This window comes from Aquarana catesbeiana, linkage group LG06 (assembly GCF_042186555.1).
Source record: "Aquarana catesbeiana isolate 2022-GZ linkage group LG06, ASM4218655v1, whole genome shotgun sequence".
Taxonomy (NCBI): domain Eukaryota; kingdom Metazoa; phylum Chordata; class Amphibia; order Anura; family Ranidae; genus Aquarana; species Aquarana catesbeiana.
This window is the reverse complement of record NC_133329.1, coordinates 75,487,591-75,512,601: the sequence shown is the minus strand read 5'-3', so window position 1 is coordinate 75,512,601 and position 25,011 is coordinate 75,487,591. Positions and strand designations below refer to the sequence as shown.

At 45.8% G+C, this 25,011-nt stretch overlaps 1 protein-coding gene across 1 annotated transcript in view; it reads right to left on the bottom strand.

Moving 5' to 3' along the window:
• Positions 1-246: 246 nt before the first annotated feature.
• Positions 247-25,011, bottom strand: part of LG06H16orf96 (linkage group 06 C16orf96 homolog) — a 62,687-nt gene continuing 37,922 nt past the window's right edge. Inside the window, exons 11-17 of the mRNA XM_073636239.1 lie at positions 19,567-19,685; positions 16,202-16,264; positions 15,938-16,015; positions 4,809-4,959; positions 2,167-2,260; positions 2,000-2,089; positions 247-552 (exon numbers count right to left, since the gene is read on the bottom strand). Coding sequence (XP_073492340.1) covers positions 395-552; positions 2,000-2,089; positions 2,167-2,260; positions 4,809-4,959; positions 15,938-16,015; positions 16,202-16,264; positions 19,567-19,685 — 753 coding nt within the window. The 3' untranslated portion in view covers positions 247-394. The remainder of the gene's footprint in view (positions 553-1,999; positions 2,090-2,166; positions 2,261-4,808; positions 4,960-15,937; positions 16,016-16,201; positions 16,265-19,566; positions 19,686-25,011) is intronic.

Sequence of the window (25,011 nt, the reverse complement as noted above, 5' to 3'; positions counted from 1 at the left end):
CCTCCAGCCACAGGATGAGGTGGCTCTATCTAATCTAATCTATCTAACTTGCTGCAGCTTCTAATGCACATTGTGAGAAGCTCAGAATAAGCAATGTCAGTACAGGAAAGAAGAATGTAATACTGTACAAGACTGAAGGGAAATGGGAGTTCTGATTTAATCCTAAACTAAGTGAACAGTTGTAGTTTGAACTGAGGCTTGTACACTAAACGTCTGTAACATTTTCTGATTAACAAGATATCAAGATATAAACTTTGGATTTATTGAATATATACATAGGAGAGCAAATTAAAAAAATAAAGATTTTAAAGCCACGTGACAGAATGCCCAGTGCCAGTCACATTGGGCGTTTTTTGGTCATTAATCAGATCATCTGTTGGTCCTCCAGCCTTCATTAAGGGTCACCCCACTGCCCATCACTGGTAAGTGGGTGCTGGAATAAGTCAGTGGTCTCTGCGGCAGATGGCATATGAAATGTGGGTGGTGAGGTGTCCGGGGTTGTTGGCACTTGTATGGCGGTGCGGGTTGTCCGTGCGGAGTGATAAGGTGTCCCTGTCCAAAAAAAAAGGTGACATTATTAACCTCGGCAAATAAGTGTTTTCGAACCCTGTCTGCCAGGGATTAATAAAGCCCAACTGAAGTCACAAAGAAACATATTCAATCAGCTCGATATTGTACTAACTTCAATTTTCAGGCCTTATGCACATTGGATCTCTCTTATGCCGTGTACACACGGGCGGACTTTTCGACCGGACTGGTCCGACAGACTTTCCGGCGGACTTTCGACGGGAATTTTGACAGACTTTTTAACAAACGGACTTGCCTACACACGATCACACCAAAGTCCGACGAATTCGTACGTGATGACTAAAATAAGGAAGTTGATAGCCAGTAGCCAATAGCTGCCCTAGCGTCGGTTTTTGTCCGTCGGACTAGCATACAGACGAGCGGATTTCTGGGTCCGGCGGAGTTACGACGTAAAGATTTGAAGCATGTTCCAAATCTAAAGTCCGTCAGATTTTCGACTGGAAAAGTCCGCTGAAGGTCCGATGAAGCCCACACACGATCGGATTGTCGGGCCAGTCCGGTCGAAAAGTCTGCTCATGTGTACGCTGCATTAGATGCCGTTCCTCCTGGCTGCAGCGTTTTGGCAGAAAAAAAAATACTTGATGCTTGTACGCATGTAACGCGTTTAGGCATGTCAAGCGCTTGGAAAATTAATTCATTTCATTGGCCATAATAATAATTTATTCTGGTCACTGAAATAAAATAATGCTCAAGTGCTAATGCGCATTTAGATGTTTTTCCACACATCAAGTGTTTTTTTCTGCTAAAACGCTGTTGCTCCTGGGCGCGATGGTTGTGTTTTTTTTTTCTGTCGCCCAAAAACTTCTCTAAACGTGTGCATGGACATATAGGCTAGCATATAGAGTAAAAAAAAACGCCAGATGCAGTAGCGTCAAAAACGTATAGTGTGCATGAGGCCTCAGTTGTGCTGGGAGTCTAAATATGGGGGCAATTTTTCGAGTTTTCAATTTAAGAAGCTTGGCGGAATCACAAAGTCCTGGTCCAGCAGTGGGACGATGTCACCTGGCCTAAGGTTGGTGGACTTATGCGTTTCAGAGGACATGCTCCCTTCTTTAAGGCTCTGAAGAAAGGGGGCATGTCCCCCGAAATACGTAAGCCCACCAACCTTTATCTGCAGACTTTGTGATTTATCATGCTTGCCTTTATTTGTGTTTGAGAGTATGTTTTTGGCTTATGGGTGTTTAATAAAAATAGTTGTGGTACTGCATTAAAGATTTGCGCCCTCCTGGGTGTGTTTTTATAGACACAGCAATAAGCTTGTAAGTTGATTTTAGATACTGCTTAGTAGAGAGCTTCCAACAGTCAGGGGTCATTCACGGTTGGGCCAAATTTTGATATCATCTTTTTTGTTGCGCTCAATCATCAGTCCATTCCTGTGCATGGCAAACGGGTCATTCTTGTCTCTACTCACGTGTGTTGGAGGCGCTGTGACTTCTGAAGTGCGGGGCGGCAGAACGGGCCCTCTCTATTGATGTCCTATACGGTGGCTGAGGCGTTTTCACTGCCAAATAGAGTAAAGGAGTCGTTCAATTCAAGGGGTAAAACAAATGAAGAATGGGCTGCAAAGCTCACACTCACCTACTGCTTCCCCTTCTGGAATGTTATTATTAAAATTTGCATCCATTCGGCCTTTGTACATGATGCCATTAATTCCCATCAAGTCAAACGCACTCTGTAAGAGTAAAAGGGTACACAGGCCAATACAAAGACCATTCAAATAATTAGCTGATAAATATTTGAGACGTGTGGTGAGACAGAAACAAATATAGTGGACCTGAACTCAAAAAATCTAACATTTTCTATTTTATAGGGATCGTGTAGAAAAGGTTAATTGTGCCTAAACATTAGAATGAAAAATGTACCCTTTTTCTTGAACTCCTCCTGACTAATAGCAGTGCACTTCTTGTGCCTAGGCACTCCTATTTGTTTAGTCTCATAGCTGTATATCTGCAGTGTGAGATCATCTAAGGCACTGCTGCCTCTGATCACTAGTCTCACCAGATTTGCAGTGAGATTTATTGACTGTGCTGATCTTTGTTCTCCTTGCTGGAAAGGAAGCTGTATCTGAGGACCTGCAGGACAAGGATCTCCCTGCTTCTATTTTATTCACTCTGCAGAGCTGTGCTTCCTCCACCTCTCCTTCTGCTTCTTCATCATTACCACCTGTCAGTCATCAGAACACTAGTAACTCGCTCTTCCATGTCTTTATGGACCTTGCTTTGTGCATTGGTGCGCAGTCATGTTGGAACAGGAAGGGACCATCCCCAAACTGTTCCCACAAAGTTTGGAGCATGAAATTGTCCAAAATGTCTTGGTATGCTGACGCTTTAAAATGGAGTTCCAGGCTTTTTTTTGTTTATTAAAAGTCAGCAGCTACAAAGAGTATAGCCCCTGACTTTTAATAAACAGACACTTACCTGTTCCACAGTCCAGCGATGCGGCTGCACGGAGCCCCGCTCCTCTCCCCCTCCTCTCCTCGGCGCCTCCATTGAAACTGTGGGCACCCGGCCATGACAGCTTGCGGCTTCTCCCAATGGACAGGCAATCTTCTGGGACCTGTCACGTGTCCCAGAAGATTGGCGAGAGGGAGGGGCCGCCTAGGCGGCCCGTAGGTGGAAGCAGGAAGTGGGACAGGAATCCCACTGAAAACTAAGCACCCCCCCCCCCCCAAAAAAAAAATGTGGCATGTAAGGGGACGAGGAGTGCTTAAAGCGGAGTTCCACACAAAAATGGAACTTCCGCTTTTCGGAACCCTCCCCCCCTCCGGTGTCACATTTGGCACCTTTCAGGGGGGAGGGGGGTGCAGATACCTGTCTAAGACAGGTATTTGCACCCACTTCCGGCATAGACTCCCATGGGAGTCTATGCCTCTTCCCGTCCCGACCGCGCTGTCTGCTGGCAACACACAGCTCCCAGGAGAGAGCGGGGACCACTAGGGACACGCAGCGCGATTCGCGCATGCGCAGTAGGGAACCGGGAAGTGAAGCCGCAACGCTTCACTTCCTGATTCCCTCACCTAGGATGGCGGCGGCAGCTGCCGAGAACCGAGCGGGTTCTCGGCGTCACCTGCAGACATCGCTGGACCCTGGGACAGGTAAGTGGCCATGTATTAAAAGTCAGCAGCTGCAGTATTTGTAGCTGCTGGCTTTTAATATTTTTTTTTTTTGGCGGTGTGGGTGAACCCCCGCTTTAAAGCGGAAGTTCCACTTTTGGGTGGAACTCCGCTTTAAGGCCGGGTTCACACCATTGGGAATTGAATGCGTTCCCCGCATCCAATTCGCAATAGCAGCAGATTTTTACGGGCTCTCTATGGAGCCGGTTCACATATCTCCGCTGCAGCTCCGGTGCGAATTTGCACAGGAGCCCTGTGTGGCTTTTGGTGTGTTTCAGGTCCGAATTCAGCCAAAAATTCAGGCTGAAATCGGACCTGAAACGGTAAACCAGGACTCACCGGACCCCTGCTGGGAACCACATGCAGCGATGGTGTGAACCCAACCTAAGAGTTCCCTTCACTGGAACTAAGAGGCCAAGCCCAACCCCTGAAAAACAACCCCACACCGTAATCCCCCCTCCACCAAATGATTTGGACCAGTGTAGAGAGCAAGGTCCATAAAAACATGGATGAGTGAGTTTGGGGTGGAGGAACTTGACTGGGCTGCACAGAGTCCTGACCTCAACCCGATAGAACACCTTTGAGATGAATTAGAGCGGAGACTGTGAGCCAGGCCTTCTCGTCCAACATCAGTGCCTGACCTCACAAATGCTCTTCTGGAAGAATGTTCAAACATTCCCATAGACACACTCCTAAACCTTGTGGACAGCCTTCCCAGAAGAGTTGAAGCTGTTATAGCTGCAAAGGGTGGACCAACTCAATATTGAACCCTACGGACTAGGACTGGGATGCCATTAAAGTTCATGTACGTATAAAGGCAGGCGTCCCAATACTTTTGGTAATATAGTGTAGTTCAGTCCTATCCATAGCCACACATTGAGCAACATTTGTAGCAAACTGAAACGCATACAGTACATGGGCTACATTCACTAAGCTATAACACGTGTCATTGGCCATAATGAATTTTTGTAACCAGACTCTGGAACCTTTAGACCTACCTAATGATGTGTAAGACTAGGAGACATCTCATTTGTTAAAGAACGAATAGGAGACATAATGGGAAATTCCTGAAAAACTGGGAGCCTCCCAGTTCAGTGACCATTCTTACATTTTTGTACTGGATCTGTACCGGGTCGCCATAGGGGAAAACAGTGGACAGGTTCTGGCTGCGGGATGTCTTTCTGTGGAGGGAGCAGGAGGTGTGGGGTCTTGGTGGTTCTACGTACTGGAATTCTGGGTCTGTTGTCTGTTGGGGGTCACTGAAAGCAAGAGAGACCAATATTTAAAGGGTAACTCAACTTCCGTTGGGGAAAAAAAATAAGAAATAAAGAAAAAAATAACATAGCATGTACAATTGCAACACAAGTCATATTGTAATTGAATGTTATTAAAAATGACCTTTCCTTTTCAATCTGCAGCTGCTGTCATTTTCTGTAAAATGAAAAGCAATGTGACAACCTGGGGGTGTTCTGTATACAGATTGTATACAGAACAACCCGCAGATATGTATTTTCCTGCTTGTGTTATTGGCTTACTGATTTTCCCAGAAGTCTGCACTAAGATACAAGTCAGATTTTGAGCATCGCCTGCAACAAAAATGTCATGAATTCCCACCAGTGTGTGGTCTCCTCTGCTCAACAGAAGTCGATGAGTTCCTAAACTATTGTAGATGAGACAGGTCAGAAAACTTTCCAATAATCAGCATCTGCATCATATATTTTTTTTTTGTTCAGCCCACTGGCTGTATGGCCAGCCTATGAGAATGCAAAACCCAGCAGATAAAATGCAGGTCAGAGGGAGGAACTACTGCAGGTCAAATCCTCCTATCCATCAATTTGGAATGATCTCAGAACATTTTCAGAATGTTAGGCACAAATCTAAAGCCCGATAACACAGCTTGATGCTTATTCTCACACATAAATGTAATATAAAGTTTCTAGATTACTAAGAGATCATGGCACCACATCTAAATTATTTAACCACTTGTGTACCGGGCACTTTCACCCACTTCCTGCCCAGGCTGTCACAATTTGAATGACAATTGCGCGGTCAGGCAAAACTCTACCCATATGAAATATTTATAATGTTTTTTTAAACAAATAGAGCTTTCTTTTGGTGGTATTTAATCACCACTGGGTATTTTATTTTTTGCTAAATGAAAAAAGACCAAAAATTTTGAAAAAAAAACCCTGTTTTTCTTAGTTTCTAATTTTGCAAGCAGGTAATGCTGATGAGGCTGCACTAATAGGCAGCAATGATAGTCACTGATGAGGCGGCACTGGTGGGCACTGATAGCACTGATGGACACTGATGAGGCGGCACTGGTGGGCACTGATGGACACTAATGAGGCGGCATTAATGAGGTGTTACTCATAGGCAGTACTGAATGGCACTGATAGGCTGCACTGATGGGCACTGATAGGCGGCACTGATACACTGCACTGATGAGGCTGCACTGGTGGGCAATGATGAAGCTGCACTGATATGAGGCATTAATTGGCACTGATAGGCAGCACTGATGGGCACTAATAGGTGGCACTGATAGGCAGCATTGATAATCACGACACTGATAATCAGTGCCCTGATTATCAATGCAAATGTCCCCCTTTCACACTAGCCGGTTACTGGCTCTCTCCTCTCCTCACGCTGGCATGCCGATAATCGGCAAGTGTGTTTACATCGTGATCAGCTGTGATTGGATATAGCCTATCATGTGTTAAAGAGCTGCTGTCATTGGCTCTTTACCCCGATCTTTGGTGCGCTGCGTCCTAGGGACACAGCTCACCACCAATCACCGGCCACCCCCGAGGGCACGTATGCGCGGCAAGAGTGGGAGGATGTCATATGATGTCCTCCCAGAACTAGAGTGGTCCGTCATTTGACTATATGGTAGGCAGGAACTGGTTATAGTAAACCACCAGATTAAGCAATGGGGGTCATTTACTAAAACTTCATGGTGCACACAGAATCTGGAGCAGCTCTGCATAGAAGCCAATCGGCTTCCAGGTTTTACAAAGCCCAACTGAACAAACTGAAGTTAGAAGCTGATTGGCTACCATGAACAGCTACACCAGATTCTGTGTGCACCAGTTTAGTAAATAAAACCCCAATACAGGATTTTCAAGGTGGCAATGCATACTACCTAAAATATCAGTTTTTATCACTAGCAAAAAATCCATCCATTAAAATCCATTCTACCCAACATGTGTAATGGTGGCATCCACAGGTTTGTACAATCCCATGTACTGCATTTTAACATACACCTGATAATATATACCAACATTTCTCAACCAGGATTCCATGGAACCCTGAGCTTCCTCCAAAGGTTGCGAGGGGTTCCTTGAGCAATAAGCAATTTCTGCATCTCAGTTGAGTAATCTCAACTGAGAGGTGAAGTTACTGTAGATGAAGTTCAAATAACCATTTTTTGTATTATAAGTTTATGACTTATTGGCACCTTAAAAATCTTACATTGCTTAGTCTGGTGGTTTACACTAGTTCGTCCTCTGGTAAAGACCAGAAAAATCGTGTATCAATATTATAAAGCCTAAATGTTCATACTGGTGGACACTGGAAGACTGGCTTTGCATGGAATGTGGTGGGTTAAAAATGTATGTACAATTCTTACTTATCTCTTGTATAAAGATATACAGCCATTTGTTATAAACAGTAATGCCCTGTACACACGATCGGACTTTCCGACAACAAAACCGTGGATTTATTTCCGACGGATGTTGGCTCAAACTTGTCTTGCATACACACGGTCGCACAAATCTTGTCGGAAATTCCGAACGTCAAGAACGCAGTGACATACAAGACGTACGACGAGCAGAGAAAAATGAAGTTCAATAGCCAGTGCGGCTCTTCTGCTTGATTCTGAGCATGCGTGGAATTTTGTGCGTCGGAATTGTGTACACACGATCGGAATTTCCGACAATGACTTTTCTTGTCGGAAAATTTGAGATCCAGCTCTCAAACATTTGTTGTTTGTTGTCCAGCAAATGTCCAATGGAGCCTACACACGGTCGATATTTCCGACAACACGCTCACATCGAACATTTGTTGTCGGAAATTCCGACCGTGTGTCCGCGGTGTAAGAGGAGAAAACGGCACTGCAGTCAGAATACACTCTATGGAGATCACAGCAGTGCACAGTGCGATTAATTATTATCGGCTACTCTGAGTGACAACACTTAAAGGGTTAGCCCAATCAAAGATTATATTTTAGATATAGGTGTATCTTGATGTTCTGAGTCAATCCCTGGCATCTTCTATATTTTGAATACTCAAAAAAAAGAGCTTCTAGTCATAATTCCATATTCTGTCTATCTGTCTATATCCTCCTGGGGATTTTGAGTGCTCCTGTCTACCTTTTGTGTGTTCTAGCTCCTCCTGCTATAGTCTTCAGAATTAAAAATGAATAAAGCACCAACACTGATGGTGAAAACTCCTCATAATGGTCACAGAAGGTGTACAGACTCGGAAACTCAGCTCAGATATGGTGGGAACCCATCATAATGGACAAAGCAGGTGTGCAGACCTGGGAACCCAGCACGGGGATGGTGGGAACAATTCATAATGGGCAAAGCAGGGTGGGAACCCCTAGTAATGGGCACAGCAAGTGTGGACAGACCTGGGAACTGATCACAGAGATAGTGAGGGCCGACACTCACGACTGAAATTAACACCTTTGGCGACTACTCTGGCTTCCGGGTGAACTGGGACAAATCGAATCTTTTCTCTTTGAATCAAACTGCGATACCTATGGTTCACCTGGACTCCAGACTACAAATTGTACCTTCCTTTAGATACCTGGGTGTTATAGTTCAATTACCTTTATCTTCATATATTAATAACAATTTGTGCCCCCTATTATCCCAGTTGCAAACACAGACTAAGCAATGGATGGATCTACCCCTGGACCTTATGGAAAGGATCAATATCCTTAAAATGATCTATCTACCCAAGCTACTATAAATTATGGCCAATTCCCCCTGCAAAATTCACAAATCCATTTTTAAGCGCATTGATACGATATGCATGGCATTCCTATGGAACGCCCGTCCTCCTAGGGTAGCACTCAAAATGTTACGGCTCCCAACACACCTGACAGGTTCAGCGTTTCCTAAACTTTATCTATACTACCTGGCATCCCAACTGGTCCATAACCATGACTGCCTACACCCGATTGCTGAAAACACTTGTACCACTACAAAGGGTGCTATCGCCTCCTCCTTAGAAACCCTCCACAATGTTATAAATAGGGGTCATGTCCTGGCTCGCCTGGGCACATCAATGTTGTGCACCGCCCCCTCCTTATTTAAATCGGTTGTTACGAAAATCTCCAAAGACTCATGGTCGACTTACACCATAAACCCATTGTGGTTCAGCCCTAACTTGCAGGAACAATACTCCCTGCCTGATCCACAGCAATGTTATTCTAAGGGGAATAAATATCTATGCCACTTGTACACTGCACAGGGTTTTAAGTCCAATTACCAACTTTGACCTACCACGCACCTACCTGTTTAATTACTACCAACTCCGACATGCCGTCCATGCGCAATTTGGTTCTCTGGATAATCCTATTAGAGTGCATTCACTGGAGAAAATGATAAGACACCCAGATCCTACCAAACCTATCTCCACATATTATGCTGCTCTCACCACAGACTGTAACCCTAGATTCCGGGTTGCTCAGACAAAGTGGACCTCCCTGGACATTCCTCTCATGGAGGCTGACTGGTCTGAATTTAGCGACACGTAAAAGTCCTCAGTCCTATCCTCTTGAGACCGCATTATACAACTTAAGATATTTCACCACTCCCACCAAGTTATATAAAATGGGGTTGTCCCTCTCCGCTGAATGTTTTAGAGCAGTGGTCATCAACCCTGTCCTCAGGGCCCACTAACAGGCCAGGTTTTATGTATTACCTTGGGGAGATGCAGGCTAGAATACTGCAATCACTAAGCAGGAAATTATATCAACTGATGTATTTCAGTTATCTTGCAAACCTGGCCTGTTATGCCGCGTACACACCGCTACAAAAGTCCGACGGACGCCGACGGACCAAATCCGGCGGACAATTCGACCGTGTGTGGGCTTCATCGGACCTGCAGCGGATTTTTTCGGTTGAAAATCTGACGGACTTTAGATTTGGAACATGCTTCAAATCTTTCCGACGGACCCGAGTCCGGTCGAAAAATCCGCTCGTCTGTATGCTAGTCCGACGGACAAAAACCCACGCTAGGGCAGCTATTGGCTACTGGCTATCAACTTCCTTATTTTAGTCCGGTGTACGTCATCACGTACGAATCCGTTGGACTTTTGTGTGATCGTATGTAGGCAAGTCCGTTCGTTAGAAAGTCCGCCGCAAGTCCGCCAAAAGTCTGTCGAAAGTCTGTCGGACGGGCTGTCGGACTTTTGTAGCCAAAAAGTCCGACCGTGTGTACGCGGCATTAGTGGGCCCTGAGGACAGGGTTGATGACCACTGTTTTAGAGGATGTGGCCAAACTTCTGATTTCCTACACGGCTTCTGGACCTGCCTCATGGTTCAGGACTTCTGGATAGATATACAATAGGTTCCTTTATTTCCTCCAAATTAGGTCTGCCAAACATCATGAATCCCAAGAACTGCCTCCTGGGCATTTTTGGGGACCTGCCTACCCCCTCTTATGCTAAGTAACTACTCCGAATCTTATATTTTTATGCAAAGAAGTCCATTTTATTATCATGGAAGGGATCGCAGTCCCCAACGAAACCCCCATGGTTGACATTAATCAACGATTGTTTACCATTGTATAAACTCATATTTGAGACTCGGAAAAGAGCTAAAACATTTCATAACATTTGGATCAGATGGATACCTAGCCCTCTTACTCTAACCCCAGTGTCAATATGCTAGCTATATTATTCTTTGGTTGTGCGAACCACCCTATTCATTTTAATTACTATTTTCTTGACTCAAAACTCTGTTACCTGTATAGTTCCTTGTAACTATATATTTACTAACCACAAGAGACGTGTGTGATGTTAATCGATTATTATTGTTTACTGTTTATTGCTTGTTTGAGTGCATAGCCCTTTTCTGTGCACTGCATTGGGCAACAAAAGTTTTTTTTTGTGTATGTAAGTTTGTCTTTAAAATCAATAAACATATCTTAAAAAAAAAAAAGATAGTGAGGGCCCCTCATAATGGGCACAGAAGGTGTACATACCTAGAAACTGAGCACAGAGATGGTGGGAGCCCCTTATAATGGGCACAGCAGGTGTACAGCCTCGAAAACTTAGAGCAGGGATGGTGGGAACTCCTCATAATGGTCAAAGAAGGTGTGTAAACCTGAAAACTGAGCACAGGCATGGTGGGAGCCCCTCATAATGGGCACAGAAGGTGTCCATACCTAGAAACTGAGCACAGAGATGGTGGGAGCCCCTTATAATGGGCACAGCAGGTATACAGCCTCAGGAAACTTAGAGCAGGGATGGTGGGAACTCCTCATAATGGCCAAAGAGGGTGTTTAAACCTGAAAACTGAGCACAGGCATGGCGGGAGCCCCTCATAATGGGCACAGAAGGTGTCCATACCTAGAAAATGAGCACAGAGATGGTGGGAGCCCCTTATAATGGGCACAACAGGTGTACAGCCTCAGGAAACTTAGAGCAGGGATGGTGGGAACTCCTCATAATGGCCAAAGAAGGTGTTTAAACCTGAAAACTGAGCACAGGCATGGTAGGAGCCCCTCATAATGGGCACAGAAGGTGTCCATACCTAGAAACTGAGCACAGAGATGGTGGGAGCCCCTTATAATGGGCACAACAGGTTTACAGCCTCAGGAAATTTAGAGCAGGGATGGTGGGAACTCCTCATAATGGTCAAAGAAGGTGTGTAAACCTGAAAACTGAGCACAGGCATGGTGGGAGCCCCTCATAATGGGCACAGAAGGTGTCCATACCTAGAAACTGAGCACAGAGATGGTGGGAGCCCCTTATAATGGGCACAGCAGGTATACAGCCTCAGGAAACTTAGAGCAGGGATGGTGGGAACTCCTCATAATGGCCAAAGAGGGTGTTTAAACCTGAAAACTGAGCACAGGCATGGCGGGAGCCCCTCATAATGGGCACAGAAGGTGTCCATACCTAGAAAATGAGCACAGAGATGGTGGGAGCCCCTTATAATGGGCACAACAGGTGTACAGCCTCAGGAAACTTAGAGCAGGGATGGTGGGAACTCCTCATAATGGCCAAAGAAGGTGTTTAAACCTGAAAACTGAGCACAGGCATGGTAGGAGCCCCTCATAATGGGCACAGAAGGTGTCCATACCTAGAAACTGAGCACAGAGATGGTGGGAGCCCCTTATAATGGGCACAACAGGTTTACAGCCTCAGGAAATTTAGAGCAGGGATGGTGGGAACTCCTCTTAATGGCCAAAGAAGGTGTTTAAACCTGAAAACTGAGCACAGGCATGGTAGGAGCCCCTCATAATGGGCACAGAAGGTGTCCATACCTAGAAACTGAGCACAGAGATGGTGGGAGCCCCTTATAATGGGCACAACAGGTGTACAGCCTCAGGAAACTTAGAGCAGGGATGGTGGGAACTCCTCATAATGGTCAAAGAAGGTGTGTAAACCTGAAAACTGAGCACAGGCATGGTGGGAGCCCCTCATAATGGGCACAGAAGGTGAACATACCTAGAAACTGAGCACAGAGATGGTGGGAGCCCCTTATAATGGGCACAGCAGGTGTACAGCCTCAGGAAACTTAGAGCAGGGATGGTGGGAACTCCTCATAATGGTCAAAGAAGGTGTGTAAACCTGAAAACTGAGCACAGGCATGGTGGGAGCCCCTCATAATGGGCACAGAAGGTGAACATACCTAGAAACTGAGCACAGAGATGGTGGGAGCCCCTTATAATGGGCACAGCAGGTGTACAGCCTCAGGAAACTTAGAGCAGGGATGGTGGGAACTCCTCATAATGGCCAAAGAAGTTGTTTAAACCTGAAAACTGAGCACAGGCATGGTAGGAGCCCCTCATAATGGGCACAGTATGGGTGCAACCTTGGGTGCAGGGATGGTGGAAACAATTCATAATGGTCACAGCAGGCGTGCACATGCCGTACAAATATTTTATCAACAGAGCCCCCAAAAGATAGAAAGTTAGGTAGGATAATGCTTCAGTGTGCCAAAAACTAAAATAACAGTTCACAGTGGATTGACCCTTAAAGAATTAGCATTTTTCTGCTTGCAGTGTTATTGAACGTAGCTGTGATGACCCAGCATTCTGTGGTAATGCCTCATGTGCAGTAATAAGGAACTAGCAATGGTTAGCTAAACAGCCGGAGTGCATTCTGGGTGAAAGAAAAATCTTCGACAGGTCCGATCTTTCATTTATGCACAAACAGAGCCATCTGTGTCTGTAGTCAGTGATGAGGCTGTGGATTCTCTACACCCATGAAAGGGAATATATATCAGACTCAGTGTGAAAAGTTCAGAAAACTGGTAGGCCTAGGAGGTAATACACTCTGAGGCCAAATATACACAGCGAAGGAGAGCATACGGATCCTGAGCGCCTTATTGGATCTTGTTTAATCATCTGTGGAGGGGCCCCAGGCTACTAGGCTGGGCTAGGATTGGGGGAGGGGGGGAGTAAAGTAGGTTTGTGCACTTGCAGTAATAAGTCAATGTTTTACTTTTAAAATGTATGAGCTGAGCCATTCAGCTAAAACCGTAATGTCTGTACCAATTTACTAAGCTGCACGGTCATACATGGATCGAATTTCGATCGGATCAGCAGGGACCAGCCAAATATCGATCCCTGTATGAGCAGGCTGATTGTACGCAGCTCGTTCTATCAATTGGCATGTGTACAACCAGTCAGCAGTGACGGCTGGTTCTCAAAATTTTTTGGGGGGCACAAACAAACTGAAAAATTCTGAAAAATACTGAAAAAAAAACATCAATTGCAGCTTTACTGTGCCCATCAAATGCAGCCACTGTGCCCATCAAATGCAGCCACTGTGCCCATCAAATGCAGCTACTGTGCCCATCAAATGCAGCCACTGTGCCCATCAAATGCAGCCACTGTGCCCATCAAATGCAGCCACTGTGCCATCAAATGCAGCCACTGTATCATCAAATGCAGCCACTGTATCATCAAATGCAGCCACTGTGCCCATCAAATGCAGCCACTGTATCATCAAATGCAGCCACTGTGCCCATCAAATGCAGCCACTGTATCATCAAATGCAGCCACTGTGCCGTCAAATGCAGCCACTGTGCCGTCAAATACAGCCACTGTGCCCATCAAATGCAGCCACTGTATCATCAAATACAGCCACTGTGCCATCAAATGTAGCCACTGTGCCCATCAAATGCAGCCACTGTGCCCATCAAATGCAGCCACTGTATCATCAAATACAGCCACTGTGCCATCAAATGCAGCCACTGTGCCTATCTGATGTTCATTGTCTGACTTACCCCAACTTGGTGGCGGGTCAGGCAGTGGGTGACGGCAGCGAGCTGTGGGACGGGCAGCAGGTCAGGCAGTGGCGAGCTGTGGGTCAGGCGGCAGCCCCTGTGTCCTCCATGCTTCCTCTATGCGTCTCTTCTTTCCTCCTGCTGGGTGTCCAATAGGATCACCTGTCCTTTCAGCCAATCAGGTGATGGGTAACAGACCCGCCCTTTATGACTGGCGGAGAGGCGGTTTAGTGTTAGAAAAGCGAATGTTCATTTGCTTTTCTAACACACCTGGGTGGGCTCTGAGCGCAATGCTCTGCGCTCTGAGTCCACCCTATTTTGAAGCCTATTAGAGCCTGTGGATCCAATCAGGTGCTTCAAAAAACACCATAGAAGCCATAGACTTCTATTATACCCTGTGGGTTTGGTGGGCCTTCTGAAAATGCACCAAAACACTCTCAGAAAGTGTGAAAGCTGCCTTATAGGGGGCTCAGGACAGTGAGGGCTTGTTTACATTTGCAGTTTGGGGGGAAAGTAAAACCTCACGTGTTTTTAACACACACCCCCAACCACTGCTGTAGCATCAGGGGTCATAATGGTGACCCCTACCCATGCTCCAGGGGGCCCATGTGGCCTCCCTGTCACATTCTGTTTTACACTTTTACAGGAGAGGTGGTGGGGGCGGCATATACAGGAACTGATCCTCCTCATTTTTCTCCTGCAACTGCTGAAAGTTGGCTTCTTCTCCTCTCCCTCCCGCCGGAATTCAGCGGCTGCAGGAGATTATCCAGTGCCCAGGGCCAAGATGCAAAATTGGGCCCCCTATTTCCATTATGCGTGAGCTTTTGAGAAGGAGGGGGAGAGAGAGCACAGCCCGCACCTCCTCCTCCTCCTCTCTTCTCCTCTCCTCTCCTTGCCACTTCCAGCACCGGGCTGACAGAAGTAGTGATGCCACTGTCACTACTCCTGTCAGCCTTATAGTAGAAGGAAATTGCGGCGCCCCGATCCCTACAATACATGCTGCGCCCAGGGCAGCCGTTCCTTCTGCCCACTCCTTGTCCCAGCCCTGGCAGGAAGAAAATGTTCATTATGCTATTCAGAATAAAAAAAATTGAATTTCTGAACCATTTCATTTCATTGTGGCCTTTGACCGGTTACCAAATTGTGGCCCTCGCTCTTCAAAAGGCTGAGCACCCTTGCCTGCCTTAAAGGGTTAGTTCACTTTTACAAAAAAAAAGTGCAGGAAAGGGGTGTCTGTAGATAAAAACAAACTGTGTAGCTCTGGCTACCGTTGAATAATGCCCTTGCTATAGGTGTAGGCCATTAACATATTTTATGAAGCCTGACTGGAAGACGCCCAGGACATTGCTAGGGTGTTACTAAGTGAGGCCTAGTCGTTACTGCTCACCTCCACCATCACAGGATTGGGCTTTCAATCACTAAGCTCAGAGCTACTGCATCAGGGGAGATAAAAAGCATGTGAGGGGGTTTGAATCAGAGAAAAAGCTCACTCCTGTGGTGGTGGAGGTGAGCAGTAATGACTAGGCCTCACTTAGCAACATCCTAGCAACATCCTGGGAGTATTCCAGTCAGGCTTCCTGAGGTACATAAATGGCCTACACCTATAGCAAGGGCGTTATTAAACTTTAGTTTACAGACACCCCTTACCTGCATAGGGAGTTTTTTTTTTGCTAAAGATGACCTAACCCTTTAAAAGGGAGCTTGTGGTAATGAGTTCCACTGACAGATTATGCGCTGAAAAGGAAGACGATCCTTCTCTCACCCGATGTTATTCTCCTTGCCGAATTCTCCTTGACGGTTCCGGGGGATCAGAGCGGCTGAGCGAACCGTGACAAGGTGCCTGAAAAATTAAAAACAAATGGCAGAGACCCTAAAAAGCATCAATATTCTAAGATAGGAGACATCGGGGTGATATCAGGGCAGAAAAGGGAAAAACAGGAGGTGACACACTTGCATCAGACAGAGGTGACAACATGGGAAGAATTAGCAGGGGGGCAGCTTAGCAGCAATGTGTTTGTTTACTCACGGCCCTGTTGCCATGGTGACCGGCCGATCACAAGAAATGCACTTGACTCTCTCGAACAGTTTCCTGCAGAGATCAAGATTAAACAACCCTTAAGTGAACAAAATGCAAAGAGTACCTGTCACGCCTCCCCTCGGGTCAACTGAACCCGTCTCCGTGACGATGCGGATCACTAGGGATTAGTGTCTCTGCGGGGAGGTCGCTCTAACGCTTTTGTTTTTGGCCTTCTTATGGAATTAAATATAAAGACTGAACAAGTCTGGGCTGCGTCTGATACCTGGGGAAGTTACAAGACAGACCTGGAAGATGTATACAGAAAGTCAGAGGTGTTCCGGACCCGGGACACAAATACTGAAATCAGAGGATCAGTGTAGGGACCAGGAAACGAGCGGCTTACTCAGAACCTCTGAACCTCTGTCAAGCTAATATTGTCCCCATTTCAACATTCAGGTCATTTCCCCTCACTTCCTGTCCCGGTGACACCAGAATAACAAATATAAAGGGTGCAGGTGTCACCAAGACAGGAAGACCGCAATACAAACCTGACAGATGTTTGAACCCTTTCCCCCAACCAAATTAGCTGAACGCAAAACCTGTTTTTCCTTTTGGATGCCAGTTTTTGCCTCCTGTGTCCTATAGTATAGATTAAAGTTATATTGTATAGTGTATTAATGCGTTAATATATATATATATATATATATATATATATATATAAATATATGTGCACACACTATATTACCAAAAGTATTGGGACACCTGCCTTTTTGGAATTTTAATGGCATCCCAGTCTTATGCCCCGTTCACACGATCGGAAATTCGGCCAGCAAAAGACCGATGAGAGCTTTTGGTCGACCGTGTGTATGCTCCATCGGACTTTTGCTGGCCGAATTCCAGCCAGCAAAAGATTGAGAGCAGGTTCTCAATTTTTCGGTCAGAAAAAGTTCCTATCCGAAAATGCGATCGTCTGTAGCAATTCCGACGTGCAAAATTCCTACGCATGCTCGGAAACAATTAGACGCATGCTTGGAAGCATTGGACTTAATTTTCTCAGCTCGTCGTAGTGTTGTACGTCACCATGTTCTTGACCAGGGATCCTCAAACTATGGCCCTCCAGTTGTTGCGGAACGACACATCCCATGAGGCATTGTAAAACACTGAAATTCACAGACATGGCTAGGCATGATGGGAATTGTAGTTCTTGAACAACTGGAGGGCCATAGTTTGAAGACCCTTGTTCTTGACGGTCGGAAGTTCAGCGAACTTTTGTGTGATTGTGTGTATGAAGGCAAACTTGAGCGGAATTCCGTCAGAAAAACCATCCAAGATTTTTCTGACGGAAAATCCGCTCGTGTGTACAGGGCATTAGTCCGTAGGGTTCAATATTGAGTTGGCCCGCCCTTTGCAGCTATAACAGCTTCAACTCTTCTAAGAAGGCTGTCCACAAGGTTTAGGAGTGTGTCTATGGGAATGTTTGACCATTCTTCCACAAGCGCATTTGTGAGGTCAGGTACTGATGTTGGATGAGAAGTCCTGGCTCGCAGTCTCCCCTCAAATTCATCCCAAAGGTGTTCTATCGGGTTGAGGTTAGGACTCTGTGCAGGCCAGTCAAGTTCCTCCACCCCAAACTCGCTCATTTATGTCTTTATGGACCTTGCTTTGTGCACGGGTCCAAATCATTTGGAGGAGGGGGGATTTTGGTGTGGGGTTGTTTTTCAGGGGTTGGGCTTGGCCCCTTAGGCTATGTTTCCACTATTGCGTCCCCAAAGTCGCGCAATTTTGCCGCGATTTTTTACCGCGATTTTACCGCGACTTTTTACCGCGATTTGAAGCAATGCCTGTATCTATGGACCTCAAGTCGCATCAAAGTGGGACCAAAGTAGTGCAGGGACTACTTTGAAGTCGCTGCGACTTGAAGTAGCACAGATATGAACGGTACTCATTGGAAATCATGGGATACAATTTGTCATGCGACTTTTCAGTCCCAAGTCGCATGAAAAGTCGCACTAGTGGAAACATAGCCTTAGAGTCTGGCCTGCACAGAGTCCTGACCTCAACCCGATAGAACATCTTTGGAATGAATTAGAGCCTGACCTCACAAATGCGCTTCTGGAAGAATGGTCAAACATTCCCATAGACACACTCCTAAACCTTGTAGACGGCCTTCCCAGAAGAGTTGAAGCTGTTATAGCTGCAAAGGGTGGGCCAACTCAATATTGAACCCTACAGACTAAGACTGGGATGCCTTTAGGCTGGGTTCACACTGCTGCGGTGCGGGAACGCAGCGAATTTACTGCGGGTTCCCGCATCGCACCAACTCGCACGGCAGTTCACACTGCCATATGCGAACTGCTGGGGAGTGTCATACAATGTTAATGACACCCCCAGTTCAGCCCGTATATCGCACTGCAAACTAACAATTCGGACATGTATCGGATTGCATAGGTGTGAACACCCATGCGATCCGATTCTGGTCCGAACAAAAAAAGGGTCCTGTGCGAGTTTGGACCGAATGCGGTGCAATATCAGCCATACTATCTGTATGGCTGATATCGCACAGCACAGACATCGCATGTGATGTGAACAGCAGTGCGCTGCGAATCACATACGATGTCTGCCACCGCAGCAGTGTGAACCCAGCCTTAAAGTGCATGTGCGTGTAAAGGCAGGTGTCACAATACTTTTGGTAATATAGTGTTTTATAGTTATATTGTATAGTGCAAGGGGCTCCAAACTTTCTAATCAAGGAGCCAGTTTCAGTGGCAAGTAGTGGTATTCAATGCACCCACAGCCACCACCCCCGGGGTTGGGTCACCCGCAATTCACCAAACCCCCCCCCGGTCGGTCCACCCCGAGCCCACTCTTTTTTTAAAGCCAATTTAAGCCCAGGCTCTAATCGTGTGCTTCTATTAAAAAAAAAAAAACATTTGAATCCATGCGTCTGGCTCCCTGCATGTAGATTAGGGGCCAGGCGCATGGATTAGGGGGGCGGGACCCCTGCTCCCCGTATGGACGGGCCACCACTGGCCAGTTTACTGTCCTTCAGACTTTAGGGGGCCTGACTGTGGCCATTGGGAGTAGAAAGGGTCCCGATGTCAGTGAGAAAAAACAATGCCCCATCGTTGGTGTCATTGGGAGGAATTGTGCCCTGTCGTTGGTGTCATTGGGAAGATTTGTCCCCATTCATTGGGGTATTGGGGGGGGGGGGGATACTGTTTGTCCCATTGTTGGTTTCAGTGTTGGATGTTTGAAGTAAATCCAGGTTCCCTTGTAAATGACCCCCCGTGTTGTTGTCATCTCACATGGCCCTATAATGACTGATATATTTTTAAAATTTTCTGATTGTCCCCTGTTCTTCTATGTTCACTCACTTCTTAGATCCAGCGGCTCCGTCCGGGTCGAAGGCTTGTCCAGTGTTGAGATGCTTCTTGAGGAACCTCCACAGCTCTTCCAGGTCTTTGTGTATGGAGTCCAAATCTGACCGGCTCAGCTGAAGGCAGAAGCATTTCAGAGTCATAAGGGATGCAGTAACTGTGGACCCTGAGTCTAGCATTTCATAGGAACTCTTCCTCCTGTTTACCATCATCACCAAAAATGAAAATGAAAGAAAATCCCAAATTTTGGGGTGTCACCAGAACCGGAATAGAGTAGAAATTTTCCAATGGGGACACTAGTTCCAAGAATTTTCCGTACTTTGGAGGGATTTTCTCTCGCTTCCTGTTTTGTATATGGGTCGGGAACTAAAGGGAAATCTGCCCAATGGGACACAGAGGACAAAAAAAAAAAAAACTGACAGGGGTTATAATCCTCCCTTACTCTATCCAAAATAAAAAAAAAAGTTTTGCTGTAACGTCTACTTAAATTTTCGACAATTTTTTTTATTGTGCCTTTCTGTCCTGGTGAAAACTAAACAGGAAGTGAGGGGAAAATCTCCCCAATGGGGTCACAGACAAAGCTGAATACTTGACAATCATTTTAATTATACATCCTATACAAAATAAGTACTTTAATACCGGGCACTTTCACCCCACAATATTCAGCTTTCAGGGCACTAACATTTTAAATGACAATTGCATGGCCATGCAACACTACACATAAGAAATTTGTATTTTTTTTTTTGAGACAGGTGGAGCTTTCTTTTGGGAGGAATTAAATCACCACTGATTATTTTTTGCTAAACACAAAAAAAAAAAGACCGAAAATTTAGAATTTTTTTTTTCTTAGTTTCTGTTATAAAATTTTGCAGTAATTTTTCTTCTTTAATGATGGGCACTGATGAGGCTGCACTCATGAGCACTGATAAGCACTGATGAGGCTGCACTGATTAGGCAGTACTGATGTGCACTGATGAGGCTGCATTGATGAGGCGGCACTGATGAGGTGGCACTGATAAGCTGCACTGATGAGGCTGCACTGATGAAGCGCCACTGATAAGCTGCACCGATGGGCACTGATGGGGTGGCATGGATGGGCACTGATAGGCTACACTGATGGGCACTGATTAGCATTGATGAGGCTGCACTGATGTGCACCAATGAGGCTGCACTGATTAGGCGGTACTGATGGGCACTGATGAGGTTGCACTAATGAGGCGGCACTGATAAGGTGGCACCAATAACCTGCACTGATGAAGCGCCACTGATAAGCTGCACTAATGGGCACTGATGGGGTGGCACGGATGGGCACTGATTAGCACTGATGATCAGTGCCCTGATTATCAGTGTAAACAATCTACTGACAGGTTTGCTGCTTATCGCAATCCTTTGCTCACACAGACACAGCGTGTCAGGAAAAGACTGCCGATAACCAGCAAGTCTGCTTACATGTGATCAGCTGTGATTGGACACAGCTGATCACATGGTAAAGAGTCGATGTGATTGGCCCTTTACTGCGATCACAGAGCGAGCCCAATGCGCCCACCCTGTAGCTGTCATTTGTCTATGGCCCAGTAGCACAGTGGTTAAAGCTGAATTAATATCTTATAAATCCATTCATCATGTGTATTCTTCCTGAACCTCAGTCTGCTTTGCTCATTTCTTCCAGATCTGTGTAGTAATCCAGTGTGAGACTTTCTGTAATAAAGACCGCTCACTGCTGCTCTCTCTCCTTGTGCAGGGTGACTGGTCTTGTCTCCGCCCCCTCCTGTAGTTTTCTGTAGTGGGTGGAACTTTTGGGCCCCTCCCACAGCTCTGCATAGGCTATGTACAGCCCAGTGATGACGTCACAGTTACAAAGTAATATCTGGGTTTGCAAAAGCATTTTGTGGATTTATACCCTTTGTGGCTATTTAGGAATATATTTAAATAAAAGATTTTGTGCCTGGAGTTCACCTTTAACTCTTCTCTATCCAAACCTTGATGGAGTTATGAAATATGGATGGAGCTTCAGCTGGAGAATTACTGCAGAGGATACTAATGATTTAAAAATGCCGGGATGATTTTTATGTATGGAATGTTGTCACTGGCTGCAAGCTGCTCGTTTTATGGCCTGCTTTCTCCAAAGCTAAAACAGAAAAACTCCAACTGTGTATTGTGCAGCCAATTGGTGTCTGGAACCACACCCAACGCTTCTGTCTTCACTTTTTTTTAAAAAAATGTTCCTACATGTTCTGAGTGTAGGAGAACTCTAGACAAGGTTTGGAAGATTAAAAAAAATAAGGTTTAGTATTGCTCTGGCCCATTAAAGAACATTTAGGACCTATATACTTCTCTGCGTTGCGTTAATGTGCGTTATGTCACGCTAATGTGTGTTGCATGAAAACTGAACTGAAGTTCCGCTGTAACAAACAACGAGCAGGCAGGCAGTGTGTCTCTTCTGCAATAAAATGCCCCCTCCTACCTCCTCGCTGTTTTCTCCGGTGCTGTAAACTGAGCTGCTCATGCACAGCTCAGCTTACAGCGTTGGGCCGGCCTCTGTGTGCCAGTAGGACGACCCCCTTCGCATGTGCAGGAGTGATGTCATCTCACGCTGGCCAATGAAGGCGCTAAAGACTGACGCAGTTGCAAGGGACCATTGGACAGGTGGGTATTAACCCCTTTATTTCTGATTTAAAGTATCCTGTTTAAAATGAATAGGGTGCTAACATGCCCCATTGTGCCAATAGTCACACGTGACCCTTTTGACCCAACATGCACTGGTCGGTGACGTCACAAGGGGGCCGTGCCACCAGGTGACGTCGCCAGGTGGCCGCGTACCTTGCCTATTTGAGAAATGTCAAGCGGCGGAACAGGCAGTTAGCCTTCGTCGCGGGTGGAGCGTTTTTTTCTTTTTTCAGGTCCAGCGTGATTGACGATGAATCTACATGAGTGGACATTGTTTTTTTTTTTTTTTTTTAATAAAGGAATTGTCAAAAAATGCCTCCTGTCTATTTATTTTCCACACTTTTTTGGGCGAATGGGTAGGGTACAATGTACCCCATACTCGTTCACATAGGGAGGTGGCCGGGATCCGGGGGCCCCCTTTTCAAAGGGGATTTCCAGATTCTGATTCAGAGCAGGGAGATGGCGGAAGCCTTCGACATGAGCGGAGTTTTTTCTTCTTTCTTTTTCGGTGGCGGGGGGTGTCATGATTGACAATGGATCTACACCAGAGGACATTGTTCTTGTTTTTTTTTAATAAAGGAATTGTCAAAAAGTATCTATGTGTTTTTATTTCTTTTTGACACTTTGGTGAATGAGTAGGGGTACAATGTACCCCATACTCATTTGGATGGGGGGCAGGATCTGGGGGGCCTCCTTGTAAAAGTTGGCTTCCAGAGTCCGATAAGGGCCCTGCCCACAGACCCCCACAACCACGGACCCAGGGTTGTCGGGAAGAGGCCCTTGTCCCCATCAACATGGGAACAAGGTGCTTTGGGGTGCATGTGGCCCTGTATGGTTCAGGAGGGAAGCGCTTGCTTGTCCCTCCCCTTTCCTGACCTGCCGGGCTGCATGCTCAGATAAGTGCCCGGTATGGATGGGGACCACACCGTTTTTTTAAACATTTCTGTATTTCTGGCAATGGTATTGTATTGCCGACACTTTAGGGCCTCTTGCACATGATACCCCTGTTTGAACATCTACTTTTTCAGACGTTTTCTTGTTGTATGGATTTGCGTGTATCTATGCTGTACCCAAATAAAATTGATGTCCTTTTTGTCCCTCAAATAGAGCTTTCCTTTGACAGTATTTGATCTGCGGTTTTGATCTGTCGCAGTATATATGCGGAGGGAGGTCTTTAAGTGGTTAAAGGAATTTTTAATTGTTATTGTTTCGCTTTACGCATCATTAAAATCACTGCTCCTGTAAAACCAATTGTTTTTAAAAAAGCCCCCTGCCCACAGACCCCCACAACCACAGCTCAGGGTTGTCGGGAAGAGGCTCTTGTCCCCATCAACATGGGGACAAGGTACTTTGGGGTGCATGTGGCCCTGTATGGTTCAGGAGGGGGGTGCTCGCTTGTCCCTCCCCTTTCCTGACCTGCCGGGCGGCATGCTCGGATAAGGGCCCCGTATGGATGGGGGCCCACACCGTTTTTTAAAAAAAATTTGTATTGGCGGCAATGGTATTGTATTGCTGACACTTTAGGGCCTCTTGCACATGATACCCCTGTTTGAGCATCTACTTTTTCAGACGTTTTCTTGTTGTATGTATTTGCGCGTATCTATGCTTTACCCAAATAAAACTGATGTCCATTTTTTCCCTCAAATAGAGCTTTCTTTTGGTAGTATTTGATCTGCAGTTTTTATTTTTTGTGCTATAAACAAAAAAAGACTGACAATTTTGAAAAAAAAAAAAACAATATTTTTTACTTTCTGCTATAATACATATCCAAAAAAAATTTAAAAATCTTTTTTTTTTCATCAATTTAGGCCAATATGTATTTTACAAATTTTTGGTAAAAAAATCCCAATAAGTGTATATTGATTGGTTTGCGCAAAAGTTAAAGCGTCTACAAACTATGGGATAGATTTATGGACTTTTATATTTTTTTTACAGTTTTTACTAGTAATGGCGGCGATCAGCGATTTTTAGCAGGACTGCGACATTACGGCGGACAAATCTGACACTGGCAGGGAAGGGGTTAACATCAGGGGCGAGCAAAGGGTTAAATGTGTTCCCTGGGAGTGTTTTCTAACTGTGCGGGGGGATGGACTGACAGGAAGAACACAGAGATCAGTGTTCCTGATTACTAGGAACAGAAGATCTCTGTGTACTATCAGAACCCTTTCTGCCTCTCTGTGGAGCGAACGCGGGTGGCCGGCGGATATCGGGTCCGCCGGAACCCCCTGATTGGCTCCCCCCCCGTGCAGCGTGCGCGCCCACAGTATCTATTGCATGAAATGACGTACAGGTACGTTGTTTCGCGCAATAGAGCCGCCCTGCCGCAGTATATATGTGGTGGGCGGTCTTTAAGTGGTTAAAGGAATTTTTAATTTTTATTGTTTCGCTATACGCATCATTAAAATCACTGCTCCGGTAAAAACAATTGTTTTTAAAAAAAACGATTGCATTGATACATGTCCCCCAGGGCAGGACGCTGGCCCCCATGCCCTTTTTATGGCCAATAACTTGCATATGAACCTTCAAAATGGGGACTTTTGATTTTTCAAATTCGGGTCCCATAGACTTCAATGGGGCGCAGGTTCGAACTTTTGCGATGTTCGAGAGTTCTGATGCGAACCGAAAGGGGGGGGGGGGAGTGAGGGGTGTTCGGCCTAACTCTATTCTACATGAATAACATTGGATCTTGGGAGCAAATAGCCAAATAACGTTAGTTTTTGCCATCATTTGCACAGAATGTACACAGAGTTTCATGGAACAAATAGCTCTGCATTT